The 19,890-nt window shown below is 31.8% G+C and overlaps 2 protein-coding genes and 1 pseudogene across 3 annotated transcripts; all 3 read right to left on the reverse strand.

Moving 5' to 3' along the window:
* Positions 1-1,709: 1,709 nt before the first annotated feature.
* On the reverse strand, positions 1,710-11,101 carry LOC123201301 (uncharacterized exonuclease domain-containing protein At3g15140-like). Its single transcript, XM_044616745.1, is given in 8 exon segments — positions 1,710-2,330; positions 2,809-2,941; positions 3,035-3,080; positions 3,083-3,159; positions 8,793-8,820; positions 8,823-8,872; positions 9,462-9,664; positions 10,736-11,101. Coding segments are annotated over 8 exon segments (954 nt in total). The 5' UTR covers positions 10,958-11,101; the 3' UTR covers positions 1,710-2,135.
* Positions 11,102-11,330: 229 nt separating this feature from the next.
* Positions 11,331-16,046, reverse strand: LOC123201302 (E3 SUMO-protein ligase MMS21-like). 2 transcript variants are annotated; one of them, XM_044616747.1, is made up of 7 exons: positions 15,891-16,046; positions 15,010-15,081; positions 14,203-14,313; positions 13,981-14,091; positions 13,309-13,448; positions 11,704-11,789; positions 11,331-11,627 (listed from the first exon to the last, which is right to left on the reverse strand). In XM_044616747.1, exons 1-7 carry the CDS (start codon positions 15,984-15,986, stop codon positions 11,479-11,481), a joined length of 765 nt encoding a protein of 254 aa, XP_044472682.1. In that variant the 5' UTR covers positions 15,987-16,046; the 3' UTR covers positions 11,331-11,478. The 2 variants fall into 2 exon arrangements, with proteins under 2 accessions (XP_044472682.1, XP_044472683.1); XM_044616748.1 differs by having other exon boundaries at positions 15,914-16,025.
* A 2,303-nt stretch (positions 16,047-18,349) lies between these two features.
* LOC123201702 lies at positions 18,350-19,353 on the reverse strand (annotated as a pseudogene).
* Between the last annotated feature and the right edge of the window lie 537 nt (positions 19,354-19,890).

Below are 19,890 nucleotides of genomic sequence, written 5' to 3' on the forward strand. Positions count from 1 at the left end.
TAAATTAATATCTGTTAGGTATTAAAAATCTGAATATCCATTGATGACTAATTAAAATTAATAAAACTAGTTAAGTTCCAAAAATAAAATCGTTATTTCATTAATAATATATTAAAAAATAATAAAACATTATTTGTTTCCCTTTTAGGTTTAGAAAACAATAATTTTTTTTTAGAATTAAATTTTGAAATATTATATTTTCCTCCCTAAGATTTTCTTATTTTTCTCCCTCCTTTTTTTGTTGTAATCACTAGTCGACTTCTCTCTCCTTCCCTTTTTCTAGTGTCGATAACCAAACAAAGAATATTCTCCTCACCGGATAAAGACAACTTGTAGTTGTCCAATGACGAGGACATTCTTCACCAGGTTACCAACATTAGAAAAAGAAAGGAAGGAGAGAGAAACTGACTAATGATAACGATGAAAAAGAGAAAAAAAAATGAAATTCTAAAAGAAAAAATATAATATTTCAAGGTTTAATCTTGAAAAAAATTATTAGGTTTTTAAATTTAAGAGAAAAATAAATAGCATTAACTAGTTTCGTTAATTTTAATACCCACAAATAAATATTTAAATTTTTAATAATTAACATATACTAATTTGATAATACAATAAACTTTGAATGGGAATAAATCATTTATCCTTTTATTAAACTAATTATTATAAATTTGAATCGAGCTTAAATTACCTAGATATAAACTCCATTCAACTCAAATTTATCCATAATTACAAACCCGTGAATTCTTTTTCAATTTTACAATTACTTATTTTTATTTTTATAATATAATTATAAAATTACATTATTCTTGGTATCAGAAATCAAATAAAAATTCAAAGTGATTAATTGTCATGCCCTACTTCTCATCATGAAGAAGAAATACTAAATTATATACAATTTCAAACTCCAAAATTATTTGATTTTGGCTTAATTATAATCTCACTTGAATGTACAAGAAATCAACATATTTTTACATTTAGCAATGGGAGAATTATATTTCAATTTGAATTTTCTATTTAAATATATTTAGCACAATTTATTCACAAGACAGAAGTATTTCATTATATAATTCCATTATAGATGAATTCTAGAGTTCAATAATTAATTTTTTTTAATTAAATAAAAATCAAATCTTAAGGTCATAAAGAAATCCACACAGTCCACAAAAAGAAATAGTCTTCTCCTTATCAATCTTAACTTTTTCTTTGCATAAATTTATAGAACAGTTTATAAAAAAATAATGAAAAGAACATAGATGAGAGAAATAGAAGCTAAGTTTCTTCATCATCAATCGAGAGATTGCACAACAGATAAATACGAAGATCGGATTTTGTGTCTTAGAAGTTCTAGTTTATCCCCAAAACACTATACTTAATAAGTAATATAGAGGATAATCTGCTTATCATCACCACATTAGATATTTAAATATTATCAAGGTAATCTTAATTTTATTACAGTTTTACCCTTATTAATTTTTTAAGACTAAAATAACTTTATTTTCAATTAATATAACAAGTAATAGTAAAAATATTTTAGAATAATTATACTTAAAAATATTTAATTAAAATAATATTTTAATATTATTTTTATTATATCCAACTAAACAAAATAATAATTTATACCTAATAATGTAAGTTATTTTTGTAATAATATTTTATTTTGATCATAAAATATTACCTTAATCAAACACACTCTGAAAGGTAATAGGATATTGACAAAATACACAACTAAAAATCTAATCTAACATAGGAAAAGACTTAGTGCAGCCACAAAAACCAAATAATAACAGTAAACCAACATTGCAACAGAAAAAGGAAAAACCTGACTGAAGATATGGGGGGTAAAATATAACTTCAATCTTTACCTATTCTTTTCGCCATGTTCTGTTGCCCTGGCTGCATTTGCAGAGCAGAAAAGGAGAAGCTCATCAAAATGGGAATAGTTTAAGACTTTGACTAAGTAATTTTTGGAGTTTCCAAAAAACTAAAGCATCAAGATCTGACCTGGAAGAGAAGGATCATGACTGTAGAAATCAAATAAATACAATGACAAATTATCGTTTCTGCATATTTTAATCTGCAAATACAGGTCTATCCCAAAAATAATGGACTAAGCTTAAGCAACTTCCTTTTTGTTATCAAATTCGATCCTTGTATAAAAACTCAACTTCTTGAGAACCAGGATTCCTCCATGCGGTAATCTGCATAAGTGCACCATCAGCAAGCATACGTTGCAAAACTCTGGCTATGTTCTTTGTGTCATCAATCCCCAGATGATGACTTCCAAACACGGGCATTTGGCGGTTTTTCATCATTCCCATCATCCCTGAGGCCTGTCCTCCATAATTGAGCAAGCATATGAAATAATAAGATAATTTTGCCAATATGCTGAAAAAAATTTACAGAACATTTTAATTGTGTTGATGAAAAACCTGACTCAACCTCATCATTGATCAGCTCATTAGTGCTTTAAGTTTGGGTTTGGGATAGATTGAAAAAGTAGACCGAGGTCATGTTGAGAAGTTTGGTGTCAATTCTTTGACATCAAACTTATTTAAATCTTGGATAAATGCTCAAAATTCTCGGCTTGTTTAATACCATATGTAAACTGTACAAAACCAAATTGATCACTAAGCCCAAACTGAGTTGCACCCAGAGAAAGTAAACTCCCCACCACCCCACACCCCACCCCCAATAAAAAAGAAAAGATATTGTTAAGCCATAAAATTTTAGTCCATGGTTGAACATAAAGGAGGAAATGACAGAGTAAATTCACAAAAATCTGAAAGCTCAATACATGTGTGTGCATACCTCACTTTTTTTAGTCTTGTAAAAGTTATAAAAGGCATCTTTCAGGTTGATCCACTCCATGAAATATGGAGGAAGCTTAATATTTGAGACTTTGCATTGATCAGGGACCTTTGTCTTCAAATCCCAATTTCCACTAAAAACCAACAGAGGAAAATTAATTTAGTGAGCCGGACATTTCCAACAAGTAGAGGCTATCTCATGGAGCTCCTTGTGGAAGGAAACTCACCAAGTCACAAATGCCGCTCGATGAAGACAACCATCTAGTTCTTTCCCCACAAGTGATGTTGAGTCAACCAAGCTTCAAATTGCTCAAGAACTTCATTAAATGGGATAGCTGTGTCATGCCAAACGCTGCAGATATATAGTTGTTAAATAAATTTGCCACCAAAGCGGTAAAGATATATTGGGAAAGGGATATTACAATCCATGCTGATTTTTCAATTTCAAAAGGCTAGAAGCAGTAGAGAGTGTGCAATCTGTTAGGACTGATGTTTTTGTTACCTGCAGGAGCAAAAATTGAGAAGACAGGTGGCAAAACAAGGAAAGGAGCACCACCAAACACAAGGCAAGAAATGGGCAGGCAGTTAAGAAAGCGAGAACATCAAAGAAGTGAGAGAGCAGTGAGGGGAGGCAAGAAGAAAAATCAGAAAAGAATTGAGAGGGAACTGAAAAAGGGAGGCCTTGGCCTCAGGGAGAACTGAAAAATCAGATTATTTTTCCTTGTTCTTATTCTATTTCCCTCTGTCTATATTTTTATTCATTTGGTTGTTGTTGGTTGAGTGCACTGTGGATTGAATATATACATGTACACACACACACACATTTATTTGAATCTAGCCATTCATGGAATTGTTGCAGAATTGTTTGAGTCTGTTGTTGGATTGTTTGTTAATATTAGGAAGTTCTTGAGTAATATGTGCATGTTGATAACATGATCAAATAAAAATTAGGAAAATTACAATTTTTAGCCTTATTTTAATCCGTGTATACATATATACCACTCATTTCAAAACTTAAACAAATATATCATAACAGTAATCTACTTCCCCAAAATACACCTTTTGAAATGGCCCATGCAGAGATTCTCTCTTTTTCTCTACAACTTTTTTTCTCTTCTTCCTCATCTTTCAAGTGATAAAGGAATCATGTAGAGAGATTATCTCTCTTTTTCTCTGCAACTTTGGAATTGTACTATAAAAAATAGATTAAATGTTTCAGAATAGAGTCAATGTTTCAAAAACAAAAAAAGGAAAGAAAAAACTGAAAAGTGAAACGGATTTCAGATTAAAAATTCTTCGAAGTAAGGATATAAAAAAAAAGAGCAATTCACCAAAACTTAACATATCCACTTTATACATGAAAGAAATGAGATCATTTAATAGGATTTAACTTAAAAAAATAAATGATTGGTATTTAACTGGAAAAAAAATAATACTGAAAAATAAAAAACGGTTAAAAGGGGTTGACGGACGCCAACCCTTCAATTGAAAAGGTTGGCCTCGACCAACCTTTTCAAATAAAAAGGGTTAGCGTGGGTTGGCCACACGCCAACCCAGTTAAAATTAAAGGGTTGGCGTACTTGAAAAAAAAAGGGTTGGCGTTGACTTGTCGTTAACGTCAAGTCAACCCCTTTTTTACTATTATAAATAATTTTTTTGACATGAAATATATTATATTATATTTTCATCAGTCTTAGAATTCTCACAAATAACCATAAAATATATTATATCAACATAGAGTTCAACATTTTCATAATTCAAAGAGGTTCAATACCATAACATGTTAATAAATTAACAAATATGCACGAAAATAAATTTGGATATGAAATTCAATGATTATGACCAACTTCTGAACTATCCTTGGTTTGAGATTTGTACGATTTAAAATATGACATCTTAATAATCAAACGCTCTCCATATTTATAGGGATTCGATCTCCATCAATCATATTGAAAAAATACATTTTCTCTATCTCTAACAATATTAGGAGTAACTTTATCCAAGATAAAGTTATTATAATGCTTGCGATAGCCTACATGCTCGCACTTCGTTGATTTGGGAAAATAAAGAGAGATATTGATTTTCTTATATTCATTACAATTCTGCGTTCTTCAGCAAGTTATAATTCATCCACACATTATCAATAATTCTTGAATTTCTTATCCCGAACAAGATTAGAAATTATTGAAGTCCAATAATCTAATAATGGTCTTAGTAATTCAGATATCCTCTCATTTTTAGTTAGTTTTATGCCCTTGTCTTTTAAATCATAATATCTTTCATGCATGACACCAAGGTGAGTGAAAAAGTTATGCACTAGGTTCATCTTATAGTTCAGATAGTACTCCTTAGTCAACATGTTCACCCTACATATGTCAACAAACAGACAATAATAAATTATACATGCATAACAATATAAATATTTACTCTAAACAAAATATATATTTATTTAAATATAAACAAATTAAGTCAAAATAAAAAATTTTGGCTTAATGAAAAATAAAGGGGTTGTCGCCAACCCCTTTTTAATAAAAGTTAAGGGGTTGGCGTCAACCCTTAAATTTTTTTAAAAACCCAACCCCTTTTTTTTCTCTACACAGTTTTTTTTCTAAATAGGGATTGGCGACGCCAACCCTTTTATTTTTAAGAAAGGGGTCGCCAACCCCTTCAATTTACATTAAGGGATTGGAACCCCCTCCCAAAGTAATTTTCCCAGGCAAAACCAGTTTCTTACATTTTTTTCATTTTTAAAATTACAACAATTGGCTAATTAACAATATTGTTAAAATTGTAATATTTTGATTTACTTAATTGAATTCTGATATAATTAAATTAAATTAATTTAAGCAGAATTTAAATTGAATTAATTTTGATACGATACAACACATTTATGCTTCTGTTTTATAAAAAACCCACCTGTTGTCCTGCCGTTATTTCGCCTCTGCAAATCCAACAAGTTTCGTCAGTCGATTGCTCACTGAATTTTTTTTTGTGCAAAGTATAGATTTCTCTCTCTTTTATGGTATGTTTAAGATAAATGTGTTATATATATATATATTGAAGTATTTTTTGCATATTCAACATCAAATACTTCATTCTTTGCATATAAAGTGGTAAAAATGTTTAGAGTCTACATTTTTTACACTCTAAATATTTTTACCGCTTTATAGGATAGGATGTCTAAATTGCCTTATCTTCAACCTTGAGAAACCAAAACTAAGTTTTCAGTATTACTTACTTTTAATGCACTGTAGAGAGAAAAAATGTATAGATATTTAGTATCAATATTTAAAACAAGATTTATATTTATGTGTTAAATAAGATCAAGTGAATTTTAAATTGTTGAGTTTAAATTTTTTATATTAAATGTATAAATATTGTAAACTCAATTGATCTTAACAACCGAAATTTTTAAAGCAGCACATGAAAGGATAATTCAAGAAACCACCCATGAAAAGCATGCACTGAAGTACTTGGTGTTGAATATGCAAAGAATACATCAATATATATATATATATATATATATATATATATATATCTGAAGAATCAAAACAAAAATGAATTGCAAAATCTTACAGAAAAAAATTTGCAGAAGCATGAGGGTATAATTTTTATTGCAGAATCTTGCAGAGAATTATTAGTGCAATAGTATTCACGTGATTCATCTTTAGCACACATATATATATATATAGAGTACATCTATCTTAAACATACCATAAAAGAGAGAGAGATCTATACTTTGCGCGAAAAAAAATTCAGTGAGCAATCGACGGACGAAACTTGTTGGATTTGCAAAAGCGAAATAACAGCAAGATAACAAGTGAGTTTTTTATAAAACAGAAGCATAATTGTATTGTATCGTATCAAAATTAATTCAATTTAAATTCTACTTAAATTAATTTAATTTAATTCTATCAGAATTCAATTAAGTAAATCAAAATATTGTCAAATATTATAATTTTAACAATATTGTTAATTACTCAATTGTTGTAATTGTAAAAATGAAAAAAATGTTAAGAAACTGATTTTGGCTGGAAAAATTACTTTGAGAGGAGAATTTCAATCCTTTGCTGTAAGTTGAAAGAGTTGGCGTTTTTTAAAATATTTTTTAAAAAAAGCCAACCCTTTTTTTTTTAAATTTAGGGGTTGATGCGAACCCTTTAACTTTTATAAAAAGGGGTTGGCGGCAACCCTTTTATTTTTCATTAAGCCAAAATTTTTTATTTTGACTTAATTTATTTATATTTTGTTTAGAACAAATATTTATATTATTATGCATATATAATTTATTATTATCTATTTATTAGTCATATATAGAATGAACATGTTGACTAAGAACTACTATTTGAACTATAAGATGAATCCAGTGCATAACCTTTTCACTCATCTTGGTGTCATGCATGAAAGATATTATGATTTAAAAGACAAGGACATAAAATTAACTAAAAATGAGAGGATCTCTGGATTACTAAAGTCATTACTAGATTATTAGACTTCAATAATTTCTAATCTTATCCGAAATAAGAAATTCAAGAATTATTGGTAATGTGTAGATGAATTACAGCTCGCTGAAGAACGCAAAATTGTAATGAATATAAAAAAATCAACATCTCTTTCTATTTTCCCAAATCAATGAAGTGCAATACGTGTAGGCTATCGCACGCATTATAATAACTTTATCTTGAATAAAATTACTCCTAATATCGTTAGAGATAGAGAAAATATTTTTTCTCAATCTGATTGGTGGAGATCGAATCCCTATAAATATGGAGAGCGTTTGATTATCAAGATGTCTTGTTTTAAATCGTACAAATCTCAACCCAAAGATAATTCAGAAGTTGGTCATAGTCATTGAATTTCATATCCAATTTATTTTCGTGCGTATTTATTCATTTATTAATATGTTATGATATTGAACCTTTTTGAATTATGAAAATGTTAAACTCTATGTTGATATAATATAATATATTTTATGGATATTTGTGAAAATTCTAAAACTGATGAAAATATAATATAATATATTTCATGTCCAAAAAATTATTCATAATAGTAAAAAAATGTTGGCTTAGCGTTAACACCACGCCAACCCTTTTTATTTTAAATTAGCGAGTAAGGGTTGGCATTAGCGAGTAAGGGTTGGCGTCGCCAACCCTTTAATTTTAACTGGTTTGGCGTGTGACCAACCCACGCCAACCCTTTTTATTTTAAAAGGTTGACCAAGCCAACCTTTTTAATTGAAGGGTTAGCTTGGCGTTACGTCAACCCTTTTTAACCTTTTTTTTATTTTTCAGTATTGTTTTTTTTCTAGTTAAATACCAATCCTTTATTTTTTTTAGTTAAATCCTACTAAATGATCTTTTTCGATCGTCATTTCTTTCAGGTATAAAGTGAATGTGATTGAATTTTGGTGGGTTGCTCTTTTTTTTTTATATCTTTACCTCGAAAAATTCTCAATCTGAAATTCGTTTCACTTTTCAGTTATTTCCTTCCTTCTTTTGTTTTTAAAACATTGACTCTATTCTGAAGTATTTATTATATTTTTTACAATACAGTTCCAAAGTTGCAGAGAAGAAGAGAGAGAATTTCTCTGCATGATTCCTTTATCACTTGAAAGATGAGGAAAGAAGAGAAAAAAAATTACAGAGAAAAAGAGAGAAAATCTCTGCATGGATCATTTCAAGAGGGATATTTTGGGGAAGTAGATTACTGTTGTGGTATATTTGCTTAAGTTTTAAAATGAGTGGTATATATGTATACACAGATTAAAATAAAGCTAAAAATTTCAATTTTCCTAAAATTTATAGGTAGAAGAGTATACCAACAGAAAATTCAGAGACAGTGCAGCATTGCCTAGACTCCATTTAGCATTCCAAAATTGAGACAATAGAGGACATACCATGATAACAGGGACAAGAGATACTAAATATAGCATTATAAAATTCAATTTATCCAAATCATATCGAGAACAAAGAACTAGATGCATACCGATCAACTCCAAATTTTCCATATTTCCTTCGATGTATTTGTTTATATGTTGCTCACTCATTTTTGAGGGCCTCACAAACCTGTTGATCAAAACTTATATTTATTTATTCTCCAAGTATGAAATGTCATAAATCATCTAAAGCCAATAAAAGAATAAAGGGAAAGGTTAACATACAGAAATGGCAAGCCTGTATGATCATGCTCCTTGGACAGAAATATTAAGGAAGATAACTCTAATTATTTTTAAGCCCTACTCAAATCAAAGTGATTATCTCAAATAATAAAACACAGGCAACATAAGAAAAAAATAAACATCTAGACGTCCAAACAAGTCAATTTCTTTCTAAAAACAAAACAATGATTGCTAGATAAGCTTTATGCTAGTCATGATATATTTTTATGTTCTACGATTATAGATAATCCAAACTGGTCTCATCCCTAGCTGAAAAAAGTTATTATAGATTCTCACCTTAGAAGCACCTGAATATGCATCCTCTCACAATTGAAAATTCCATATAACTCTAAGGCCATTGACAATGAACAATGGAAAGACAGAATGATACAAGTAAAAGATGCCAGAGAAACATGCGTTGACACAATTAACCAACAAGAGAGTGCAGAAGATAACAACATCCCACAAAAACATGTCAAGAGGAAAAAGAGAAAAACCTGTGGAAGAAATCTACAAAGCCCATGGTTTTTGCATCTATCATCAGGACAGGAAATTCAAGAATTTCAATTTTCCCCTCCAAATCAAGCACCAAGAAATAATCTAAATCCTGAGAGCACTTGCATTGAGAGGCAGCAGCTTTTACTTTAAGTTCCCTAGAGATATCATGATTAAACTTCTCAAGGTGCGTAGTATCATCCATCTAAAATGCAAAGTAACTCCAGTTATAAACCACATTTTACAATTTAGCATCAAATAAGAGGAAAACAAAGCTGAAAAACTACTATAGAAACAAGAAAAACAGATGATTGTAAGTTACTAAGGCAAGTTACTATCCTTCACTTCTATAACCCATTGTATTAGAACAATATGCAAGTCAAGTATCTTGATGCCAGTGATCGTTGAAGGTTGCCAAAACAGTCTGGTTTGATGAAGTTGAAGAGTTGAGCTGAGGTTGAAGTAAAGAAAGAGAAAGATTTGCTTTAACAATTCAAATTAGAGAGACACAGAGAGATTCATACATTAGGCAACAAAGACTACTTTTCATTTCTTCTTCCCTGCTTTTAAGCCACCTAGACACTGCATAACGGTCACTCAACTTTCACAATTCTATTCCAAAAAAACAACACCATATCAACTCATCTTTTACAATTAAAAGAAATTAAAAATGACATCATTCAACTTATTACTTATATAATTCAATTGGAACAACACAACTCTGCAGTTCTTTGGATTAAATGACACAGCTGCACTGCTCATCTTCTTCTAAAAATATCAATCCTTCTCGCCACCACATAGTTCAGTCTGTATCATATACAAAATGGCTAGTTTGATTAAATTAAAAATTTAATGGGAAAAAAAAACTAATGAAGAATTTAAATTAAATTTTTTTTTTCAATACCCAAAAATCCCTCATCCTCCCCTACATGGTTGCTTATAGTTCTAAACTGGGGTTACTTCCAGACACTATACCCTTCATAGCCAGAAAACTTATGGGAAATATAGCAAAAAAGACGTGAACGAAGGGATTGGAGCCCTGTCTCTCACTATATATGAAATTCACTGTAAAACATTTTTGTAAATTCATGTATCCAAGAGTGTGAATCTAAGTTGAAACAAAAGCAGGAACAAGGTCCCAAATTTCATTGAAACAATTGATCGAACACGTATCATGCACAATAAAAATTCCCAAAACAGTACAAAAGCAACCAGCAAGCCACCAAATTTAGCCTTATCTTCGTTATTATTAAATGTGTGAATGTGAAGATGTTACCATGGTACACTTCCCCTGAGTGAAGTACAAACACAGCGGTTTCCATCGGGCGCCTGCTTTCTTCTTCTCAGTTACAAGATGAAGAGACGATGATGTTGGGACCGAAGAGCACATGTAATTGGCGCAACTGAGAGTACGGACACCGGCTATAGGCAGAGGGAGAAAGCTAGCCAAACGAAGAGGAGAAAGTCCGGTAGAGTGGAGAACCTTAAGAAACGACATTGTCGTTTCTAGATTTGAAGTAAACGGCTTCGTCTTTTGGGGTTGAGGGTTTTTTCATAAGCAGGGAATTTCAATTGTATTTCTTTCTTTTTCTCTCCCCTTTTTTATTTCCCTCTCTTTCAATCAAGATTTAGGTATATTGGATTTGCAGCTGTGTGTTTGAAAAATGTTGATATATATCAATTAAAATGATATTATTTCAATTAATATATATTAAAATGATATTATTTTAATCATTTTTATTCAACTGTAGTACCGAATCAAACTCAAAACTCAAATTTGAGTTTGAACTCAAACTCGATTCTTCTCAAACAAACTGAACTCCAACACTTTTGATACAGACTCACAAACTCAATCTTGAGCTACACTTAAGTCAAAACAAACTTAAACTCGATTCAATCTGACTCAAATCCAATCCTACTAGGAATTCAAAAATTATAAAATACCAAAGATTAATACATAATACAATTTCTGAATCCAAAACAGAATGTAAGATTACACTTGCACATTAACCACTTTCCTTACGCATTTTCTTCATCATCAAGCCCTGTGCAATCTTCAATCACATTAGGCCTGGCATTTCTATTGTTCATTGACCGCATTTCTTCTATTTCAACCTGTAACAGAGGGTCACACACAACTTTTGCTGCCTTCAGAATCTTGGGGCACCCTGACAGGAGAAGAAATTTTCAGTGATAAAAGCTTGCATCGGGTATTAAAAGCTCAATTAAAAACAAACAATATACCTGCTACCGGGCATCGGCCATTTTTATTCTTGGATTTAATATAGGCCAAGATTGCATCCCTTTCATATATATGCTTGCACTCCACACTGCATCATGATAAGCCACAGACATTGGAAACAAGTCAGACTCTGTTGTTAAACTAATATGCTGATGAACTCAAACGCCTGGCCAACAATGGAACAAGTTTATCTAGGCTAAATTCTACATGAATAAAACTATGCATATAAACTGAGATGACAACTTTGTGATTAGATGATATGATTATTAACTTTTTTTTTTACTTCAAAATTACCTAATAAGATGTTATCACATCAATTGGTATAGATAAGTTTATACAATTTTTTTGTATATATAAAATTACTTATCCTACAATACAGCCATGGCAAAACTAAGAAACCAACCATCGTTCACCTCAAGCTAGGAACACCTTAAAACGTAGAATAGGCAATTACTTTCATATGCACCGAAACAATGACTCCCATAAACATTAAAACCAGGAACCAATGATTCATCAGTTCTTGTGTCAAAGATAACTTTCATTTGCTATTTTCCAAACAATTGCAGACTCGTATAAACCGAAGAAAAACTTGAAAAATAACTAATAATAGGTCACAATGACATAAGACGGTTTTATTTGACCATGAATGAGATTCTTTTTCACAAATTTAGTTTTTTTCATATATATTTACCAAGTAGGCCCTTGCCAGACCAAATACAAGTTTGATAGGTAGCTTCCAACACTCCAGTTTAGAGAAGCTTGCTCATTTATAGTTGATATGAACTTCAGGATAATCACATTTCAAAAGCTAACTATTGAAATAAAAGAGCCCAAAATCATCTAAACCTCATACTAGTTGTTCCATATTTTCTATATAGGATCTAACTCTTATACCTTGAACTTGAGATCCTAACATACCACTACACTCCGCAGCCCTAACGCCCATAGGGTTAACTATGCACTAGCTCCCTACTAACCTCGAGCAAACACTGCAATACCAACGTCACCATCAGCGCAATACGATTGCAACTGGGAGATTTCGTGTTGACTTTGATATCAAATTATATAAAACTTAGAAGAACCACACCTCAAAAATTAGCTATTGAAATAGGAGAATCCAAGACCATATAAATTTCACACTAGTTGTCATACTTTCCAATGTGAGATTCAGGTCTCATACCTTGCACTTAAGATCGTAACAATAGTTCACCCCGTTTTGTGCTTAAACAATATCTTAAAATTACCTTTCCCTTAATGGTAGTGCCCACCAACATAAATTCAGTCATTTTACTGATATAAGAGGAACAGTGAAGCCCCCACCATACAGACAACGAACATGACATTAGATCAGCAATCAAGAACAAGTACAGCCATTAGCCAGTCAAAAAAGGCTGAGACATGATTGCTTAAAACCCCCTAGTGTTATCTTGGAAATGTTAAGGGAAAAGCATGTTCCTGTTAAGCAAATTTTTGCATATAGTATTTCCAGTTATGGTAAGAAAAAAAAAAAAAAAAGCTTACGAGTTTCTAAGAAGAGAAAAATAACATACAAAAGATCCAACTGACTAAAGAAACACCAAGATATGTTTGAAGTGAGCCTACAGTACCTTCGGACTGGGTCTGCTAACTCAGTAAGGGGTTTTCCACTCAAAGGACAAGTGAAATTCAAAAGGTTGCACTGGGTACTGGTCATTATAACGTCCTCCTGCTCTTCCCCTGGCATTGGTTCTCCTGCATGATGAACATTCTGCAGGGAAATAGCAAAACACCACCAAATAGATAATTAAAAGATAAAGTAGCCACAACAACTGATAGAATTTCAAAACAATAAATATGGAGATAAAAAACTTGGTGATTGTAACTCTCTTCAAATATGCAGACATTTATATTGATTGCCACAGGGTGTTAAAGTAAGTCAGGCAAGGAATAAAGGTTTAAATTAGCTATGCTTCACATTAATTTTGAAGTATTAATTTGTCGCAATATATACTACTCAATTCCTACCTTGAAGGTATTATATTACAGTGTTTGATTATCAGCCCATTTTTAAGTATTAAACATTGCTGTATAACTTCTTCAGTTTTTACCGCTCAAATATAATTTAAAGTATCTGTTGGTTGCTTGAGAGGTGTCTAAATTGTACTTTCTCTCCCTCAAACAGACACAAATGCTCCATCCAAAATGCTTTCTTTCCAGAAAATGAAAGGTGTCTCTTTTACAATTGACTGACATTCAAGAAAAAATGTTCCACATTTTGTACTAAATGTCTAGAAAAATACCCAGACAGCTTCTCTGAATTGACGCATCAGTGATTCCTTTTGTGGAAAAGATGATGAAGCAGTCTTGGACTTCACAAGCTCACCCTCAAGCAACTTCTTAAAATCTGTTAACTACAATTCAAAATTGTACCAACAAAGTTTATAAAAAGAAGTGTCTGTACAATTAAACCAACACAGTCATTGAACAAAGAAAGCCTATGCATAATAAGATAATCCAGTCACCTCTGTCCCAGGCTCATATAAATTTCCAATTGATTCAATGGATGATGAATAATGTGTACAGTCTCCATAAGCTTCTGACAGCTGCATAGCAGCATCCTCTAGTTTCTTCACCTGAAATTATTTACAATTACCAATTCCAGTAATATACAGAAAGATGCACAGAGTTCCTATCAAATTTTCAACTGTTGTTTAGCAACTGAAACAAAGACACCAGTTTTCAGATTCAAGTAAAAGCTAAATTATAGGAACAAAAAATTTAAAACAGAGCCATGACCAAAAGCCAAAAAAAGATTTGTTGTCAAGAAATTAAAACAACACACACACACAGAAATTAATTTAAAATGGAGGTATTGGAAGCAAGGAAAGAACCTAAACAACCACATAATACCCTAAATTTTTCTCATCTGAGGGTGCCTTTTCCTCCTTCATTCACATATCTTAGAAAACAAATAGAGCATATAGATGTGTTCTTTATCAGGCAACAAGTAGCCAAATACTTAAAGCTCTCAATAAGTTGTAAAAGGCTACTAAAACAGTAAAATCAGATCCTGGCTTCATCAAAGTTGTCAGGGTTTGGTAGATAGCATAATACTAATCATGGCCCATTAGCTCTAAAAATATGTAAATAAAAGAATATTTTAACATTAATGCAAACGAAGAGATAATTCTTTCCATAATTGCAAAAAAAAACTCAGAAATCCAAATTTAATGTACTTTGTTTCTTTCAATTTTCCACATTCTCTGACAACAGAATGCACGTGCAAGTACATAAACAAATAAACAAACATAACATATCATTAAAAATACCATTTGAGATTGATTATCTCTTTCTAAATCAACTGCAACCTCCTTCATCAAACTCATTGCTTTTCGAATTTCCTGCAATAAACATTGAAAATAAATTATAATAGCATCAGATATAAAACAACACACATATGAAATGAGCTTCTTTGGCAAGCTTCTCAGCATCAGTTTCATCTTTCTTTCACAAACTACATATTGTACTTAATTTTATACAAATAATAACCAACTGGAATTTAACTTTAAAAGAAATAAAAAATAACAAGCACTTCCCATAACTCAACTAAATATCAATATCACATTAACTTAATTACTACTGCATTACACTACACCTTCTTTGCCAAGAATTTTCAATCCAGGTGCCCTTCTATAAATTTGGATGAATATATCTTCACTTAGGTATTTTTTTATCATAGAGAGAAATTTTTTTGGCAAACAGCAGTAAAAACTCTTCCTAACAAAACCAATCACTTGTATAAAAGTTCTAACAAAGTCTTTTGCCAAAAGTATTCCATGTGAGAGCTTTTTTTTTTTTTGAGTTAGAAAAAACACTTAATGGTTCTTTCTTTAAAAAAAGAATGCATTTTTTACCAAAGAGCACTTCCAATAAACTTATTAGCAATGCATTCTCAAATCACTTTAGTACAAGTGCTACCATATGAGTTTTCGGCACAGATATCACACCTCTATTGTAAATTTGATCGCTTACCAATAGCAGCCTTTAGGTTCTGAATACTAGCAACTGAGCCCTAAATTCGCTTCAGTTTTTTATTCTGAGTACATCACAATATTTTTTGGCGTTTTGAAAACGAAAAGTAAAATAAAAAAAAAAGGAATTATCGGCAGCAAGAGAAACGACTTGAAATTTGTGAGAACAGAAAACCTACACCAAGGAGGGAGTTGTTCTCACTGTATAAAGTTGTGGTGGCGTTTCGGATTCTTTCGGTTAGACCGTCGTGCCGAGAACCGGAGGTAGATGCCATTAGAGAAGGAGAGACCGATTGGCGAGCGTCTGGCTTTTTGGAGGGAATGAAGCTAGATGTGGTAAAGAGGGAAAGCTTGGGCTAGAGTCGGTGGGCCGGCCACCTCTGGCACAGCCCACCATGCCTGTAGGCTGTACTAGGCCAGGGCCAGTACTGTAGTAAGTCTTGCGGATCAAACTATCCGATCAGCCCATGAGGGCCCTCAGCACAGTTGTAATGTAATGGATCGTATCTATAGGCCCTTTATGGATTAGCACATGGGTTTGGTTAGTCGGCCCGGTTTTTAATAATAAATTAATTTTTTAAAAATTAATTATTAAATTTTATTAACTTATATTCACTTTCGAATTAATACAATCAAAGACAATACTCCATAAATAGCAGGTTGACCCTTCGAATTATAATTTTTATTTATTTTTAAATGATATAAAATCATCTATTTATTTTTATTACTTCTATTCGTATTATAATTAAACTTTTTATTTTTATTGGTGACAACGTTTCTAACTTATTTTCTTTAATTATCTTTTTGGTTTACCCTTGCTTGATATAATTGTAGCTCATACACTCTACTAACTAGGTTAGATTTAAGTTGAATCAAGCTTGACTCAACTCGATTTGCATATACTAGAGCTCAAGTTTGTGGAAGCTAAGCTCAAACTCAACTTGAATTTGGCTTGGCTCTTTTCAAGCTCAAATTCTTAACTATTTTATTATTAAAACGACATCGTTTTAATATATATTGATCGAAACGATATCGTTTTGTATCAAAATTTTAATTGACAAAATTGACAGTAGCTCGAGCTCGAGCTCGAGCTCGAGCAAGCTTTTATAGGATTAGCTCGTTTCGAGCTTGTTCAAACGAGCTCGAGCTCGAACAAATTCGATAAACATCAAGAAACTCATGCATATGGTTATCAGATAGTATCACTTTTTACTTTTGTTTTATATGTTATTTCACCTTTCAATTAATACCTAACAACTTAGTTTTTATATTATATATATTTTTATATAATACTTTGATAATGAAATGCTTGAAAATATTTTAAATGAAAATATATTCAAATAATTGAAACGAATTTACTTTGAAGACTTAAATAAGAAGAACTCGGATTAATATAAACACGAAATAAATAAAAGTGAAATTAACTGTTTTTCTTATATATCATTGCAAAAATACTCTGATTTGATAGATTAACATATAAAGGAAAAGTCAAAAGTGTCCCTCCAAACAATTGAACTCGAGATGCCGATGATTGTCTCAAACATTTGACTTCCCATCATAAACAGGGTTTGCTCAATGTTCAAGGGTGTTCTTCTTTGAGTTCAACCACGTTGTTGAACAATCGCGTTCTCGTTTGCTCTTCTGATACTTTATCGAATACAACCACAAACTGAAAACAGAAATATGCTTTTGCAAATGGCAACATAATATTGAAAAGCTTACTACAGACCAGTTCAGCACAGAAAATTCGTTTTGCAAGAATATTCATCATATGCAACTTTCTTGGGCTTTTGAGTTAACCAAAGCAAAGCTTTTGAACAAGTTCGTGCGCGAAACAAGATCTACATTGTTTTCGCTTTTATTCATCAACAGCAAGGGCACACAGATAAGCAGCCACAAGCCCTCCTCCGTTGGCCAGCCTCAGCCTCAGCCTCCTTGGTCAGCTTGTCGTCACTGCACATAGGGAATAGGAAACGTCTGCCTTTCAGGGCCTGCCACCATGTCTACCCAAAGCAGGTCAGACTTGTGGGTTTACACCATCTATATGGGTGTTTTTAAGTTTTACAATCCAAAATGAATATCAACAAAAACTCAAAACTGTTTAACCATTTCCTAATGTGAAATTTGTTAGAATATTTTCTGACATAGGGCCATATTAATGATGATTTTAATTCAATAAAATCAGATAATTAAATAGTTTAATAACAGTTTATGGATAACATAAATGATAAATAAAATAAGTTAAATATACTTACAAATTATGATATGAGTAAACAATATTAGTATGAGTTTTAAAATTTACTAGATCTTTGATGAGATCTAATAACCAACTATATATTAGTTAAATCCCTATTCTGAAACTAATTAATATAATTTTACTTATTGAAAGCTTTCATTAAGAGATGTTTTAGAAGCAAAAGTCTAGTCCTTCAATACAGATAATTTTAGTAGATCTACGAATTCAGATTTAATCTGTATGATGTTTTAATATTTCTATAAACTATAAAATATTTAATTTTATATTTTTATTTTATATTTTATATATAGATTTGTGGTATTATGGTTACATGATTATATATTAGTTTATATGAATAAAATCTTATAGGATTTGTCTAAGATGCCACAGATGAAGCAAAACTCATAAAAAGGAATAGAGTGATTGAGGATTGTTGTTACCATCTCCAATGACTTGTTCATCCCACTTGATGATCGGCAATAGAGGAAGTGTGCTTCCAATGTACATCACTTCAGCTGCATTTTTACCTTCCTCGACGGTGAGATTGGCCGTCATGATGCATTTCAACCGTCCTTGCTCGACCAACTTGAGCGCCATATCCAAAAGTCTTTCTGCAGTGCAACCTATGAGGATCTTATAAAAATTCGGCAAGACGAGCTCCTTTTCATGGCTGATAAAACCCACATTCATATTTGGACCCTGCAATATAACCCTCTTCATCAACCCAAACAGAAGCAAATGCCCCCTCATCTTCAGCCTCCATCTTTGCGAGGACATTTGGAAGATAATTCAAATTCTTCGTTGTGGCAAAAAGCGGTGGCTTCATGGGGATGGTGGATGTAATCACTTTAACGCCTTCTTTGCACAGTAAAAAGTCATCGGCAATGACTACAGTGTAGAATGCCGACGTTGGACAGCCTGCAGGCGAAAGCAAGAAGTCCCCAGGGTCAGCACTCAGTCAATATCTTAAAAGTTCCCTTCTTGCGCTGTGAAACAGCTGCAAATTGCACAAGAATGCTTCGAAATGTTGGTGGAGAAAAGGGAGGGAGAAAAAAAAACCTTGCATTTTCAGCTGATATCAGAAAACCATGTAGATGGCCACCGAGCTCGTACAGATATCAACAGTGATCAGAAGCAAGCATTATCACAATCAAGCAAACAACAGACTTGCAAACATTTGCTGTTCAATCTAAATAGAACAGAATTATGCCTACCCATCTAGAATTATTGCAGTGTCAAAACACCCCACGTCCTCGATGAACCATGTGATCGTCAATGGGGATTACCATCATAGCAGGATGAAGAATTATTCCACCAAATACGCTGGAATATAAATAGATAGCTGGGTATAGCTTCTTGTCCACTGACTCCTACTTCTCGTGGAGCTTTTCAAGCAACCGATTCATATAAAGCAATAAGCAGCAAGAAAGTTATCAAACAATGCCATTCTCGGAATGTTATACACATTTTTTAATATACAATTAAGTATATATATATAAAGTATAATCAGATGATTATGTATTATCTTATCTTTAATTCAAAATCATTTTCAATTGTATTCTCCAAAATATACGAATAGTTTTATTGTTCTCGAAAAAATCCACTTGTTAAAAGAAATGAACTAGAATGACAAAAGCACTGTGAAGATTCTACTCACTCCATAATATTAACCTCTATGGAGGAAACTGTCAATGGGGGCGGAATGGCCCATTCTTATCAAATATGCTATTTTCTTGGGCCAAAAGACTTATTCCCACCCTAGGTTTGGTTCAATCCCAATTTGTTATCCATAAAATTTCAAAAATTATCTCATTTATTTTTTTTAATTCAAAAAGCTAACAATTTTTTTTTATTAATAGTTTTAAAAAGTTATTCTTTTCTCTTTAAAGTTTGATTTTTTCCGTCACCACTTTCTGATAAACTTCTCTATCTCCGACTGTATT

Source organism: Mangifera indica, chromosome 18 (genome assembly GCF_011075055.1).
Source record: "Mangifera indica cultivar Alphonso chromosome 18, CATAS_Mindica_2.1, whole genome shotgun sequence".
Classification (NCBI taxonomy): domain Eukaryota; kingdom Viridiplantae; phylum Streptophyta; class Magnoliopsida; order Sapindales; family Anacardiaceae; genus Mangifera; species Mangifera indica.

Excerpts from the sequence above, each read along its gene's own strand:
- LOC123201302 (XM_044616747.1), bottom strand. The coding sequence starts at position 15,986 with ATGGCATCTACCTCCGGTTCTCGGCACGACGGTCTAACCGAAAGAATC. Across the intron at positions 13,449-13,980 it reads AATTCAGAGAAGCTGTCTGG|AATGTTCATCATGCAGGAGA; the intron begins GTATTTTTCTAG and ends ATTTCCCTGCAG. Across the intron at positions 11,628-11,703 it reads TGGCCGATGCCCGGTAGCAG|GGTGCCCCAAGATTCTGAAG; the intron begins GTATATTGTTTG and ends TTCTCCTGTCAG.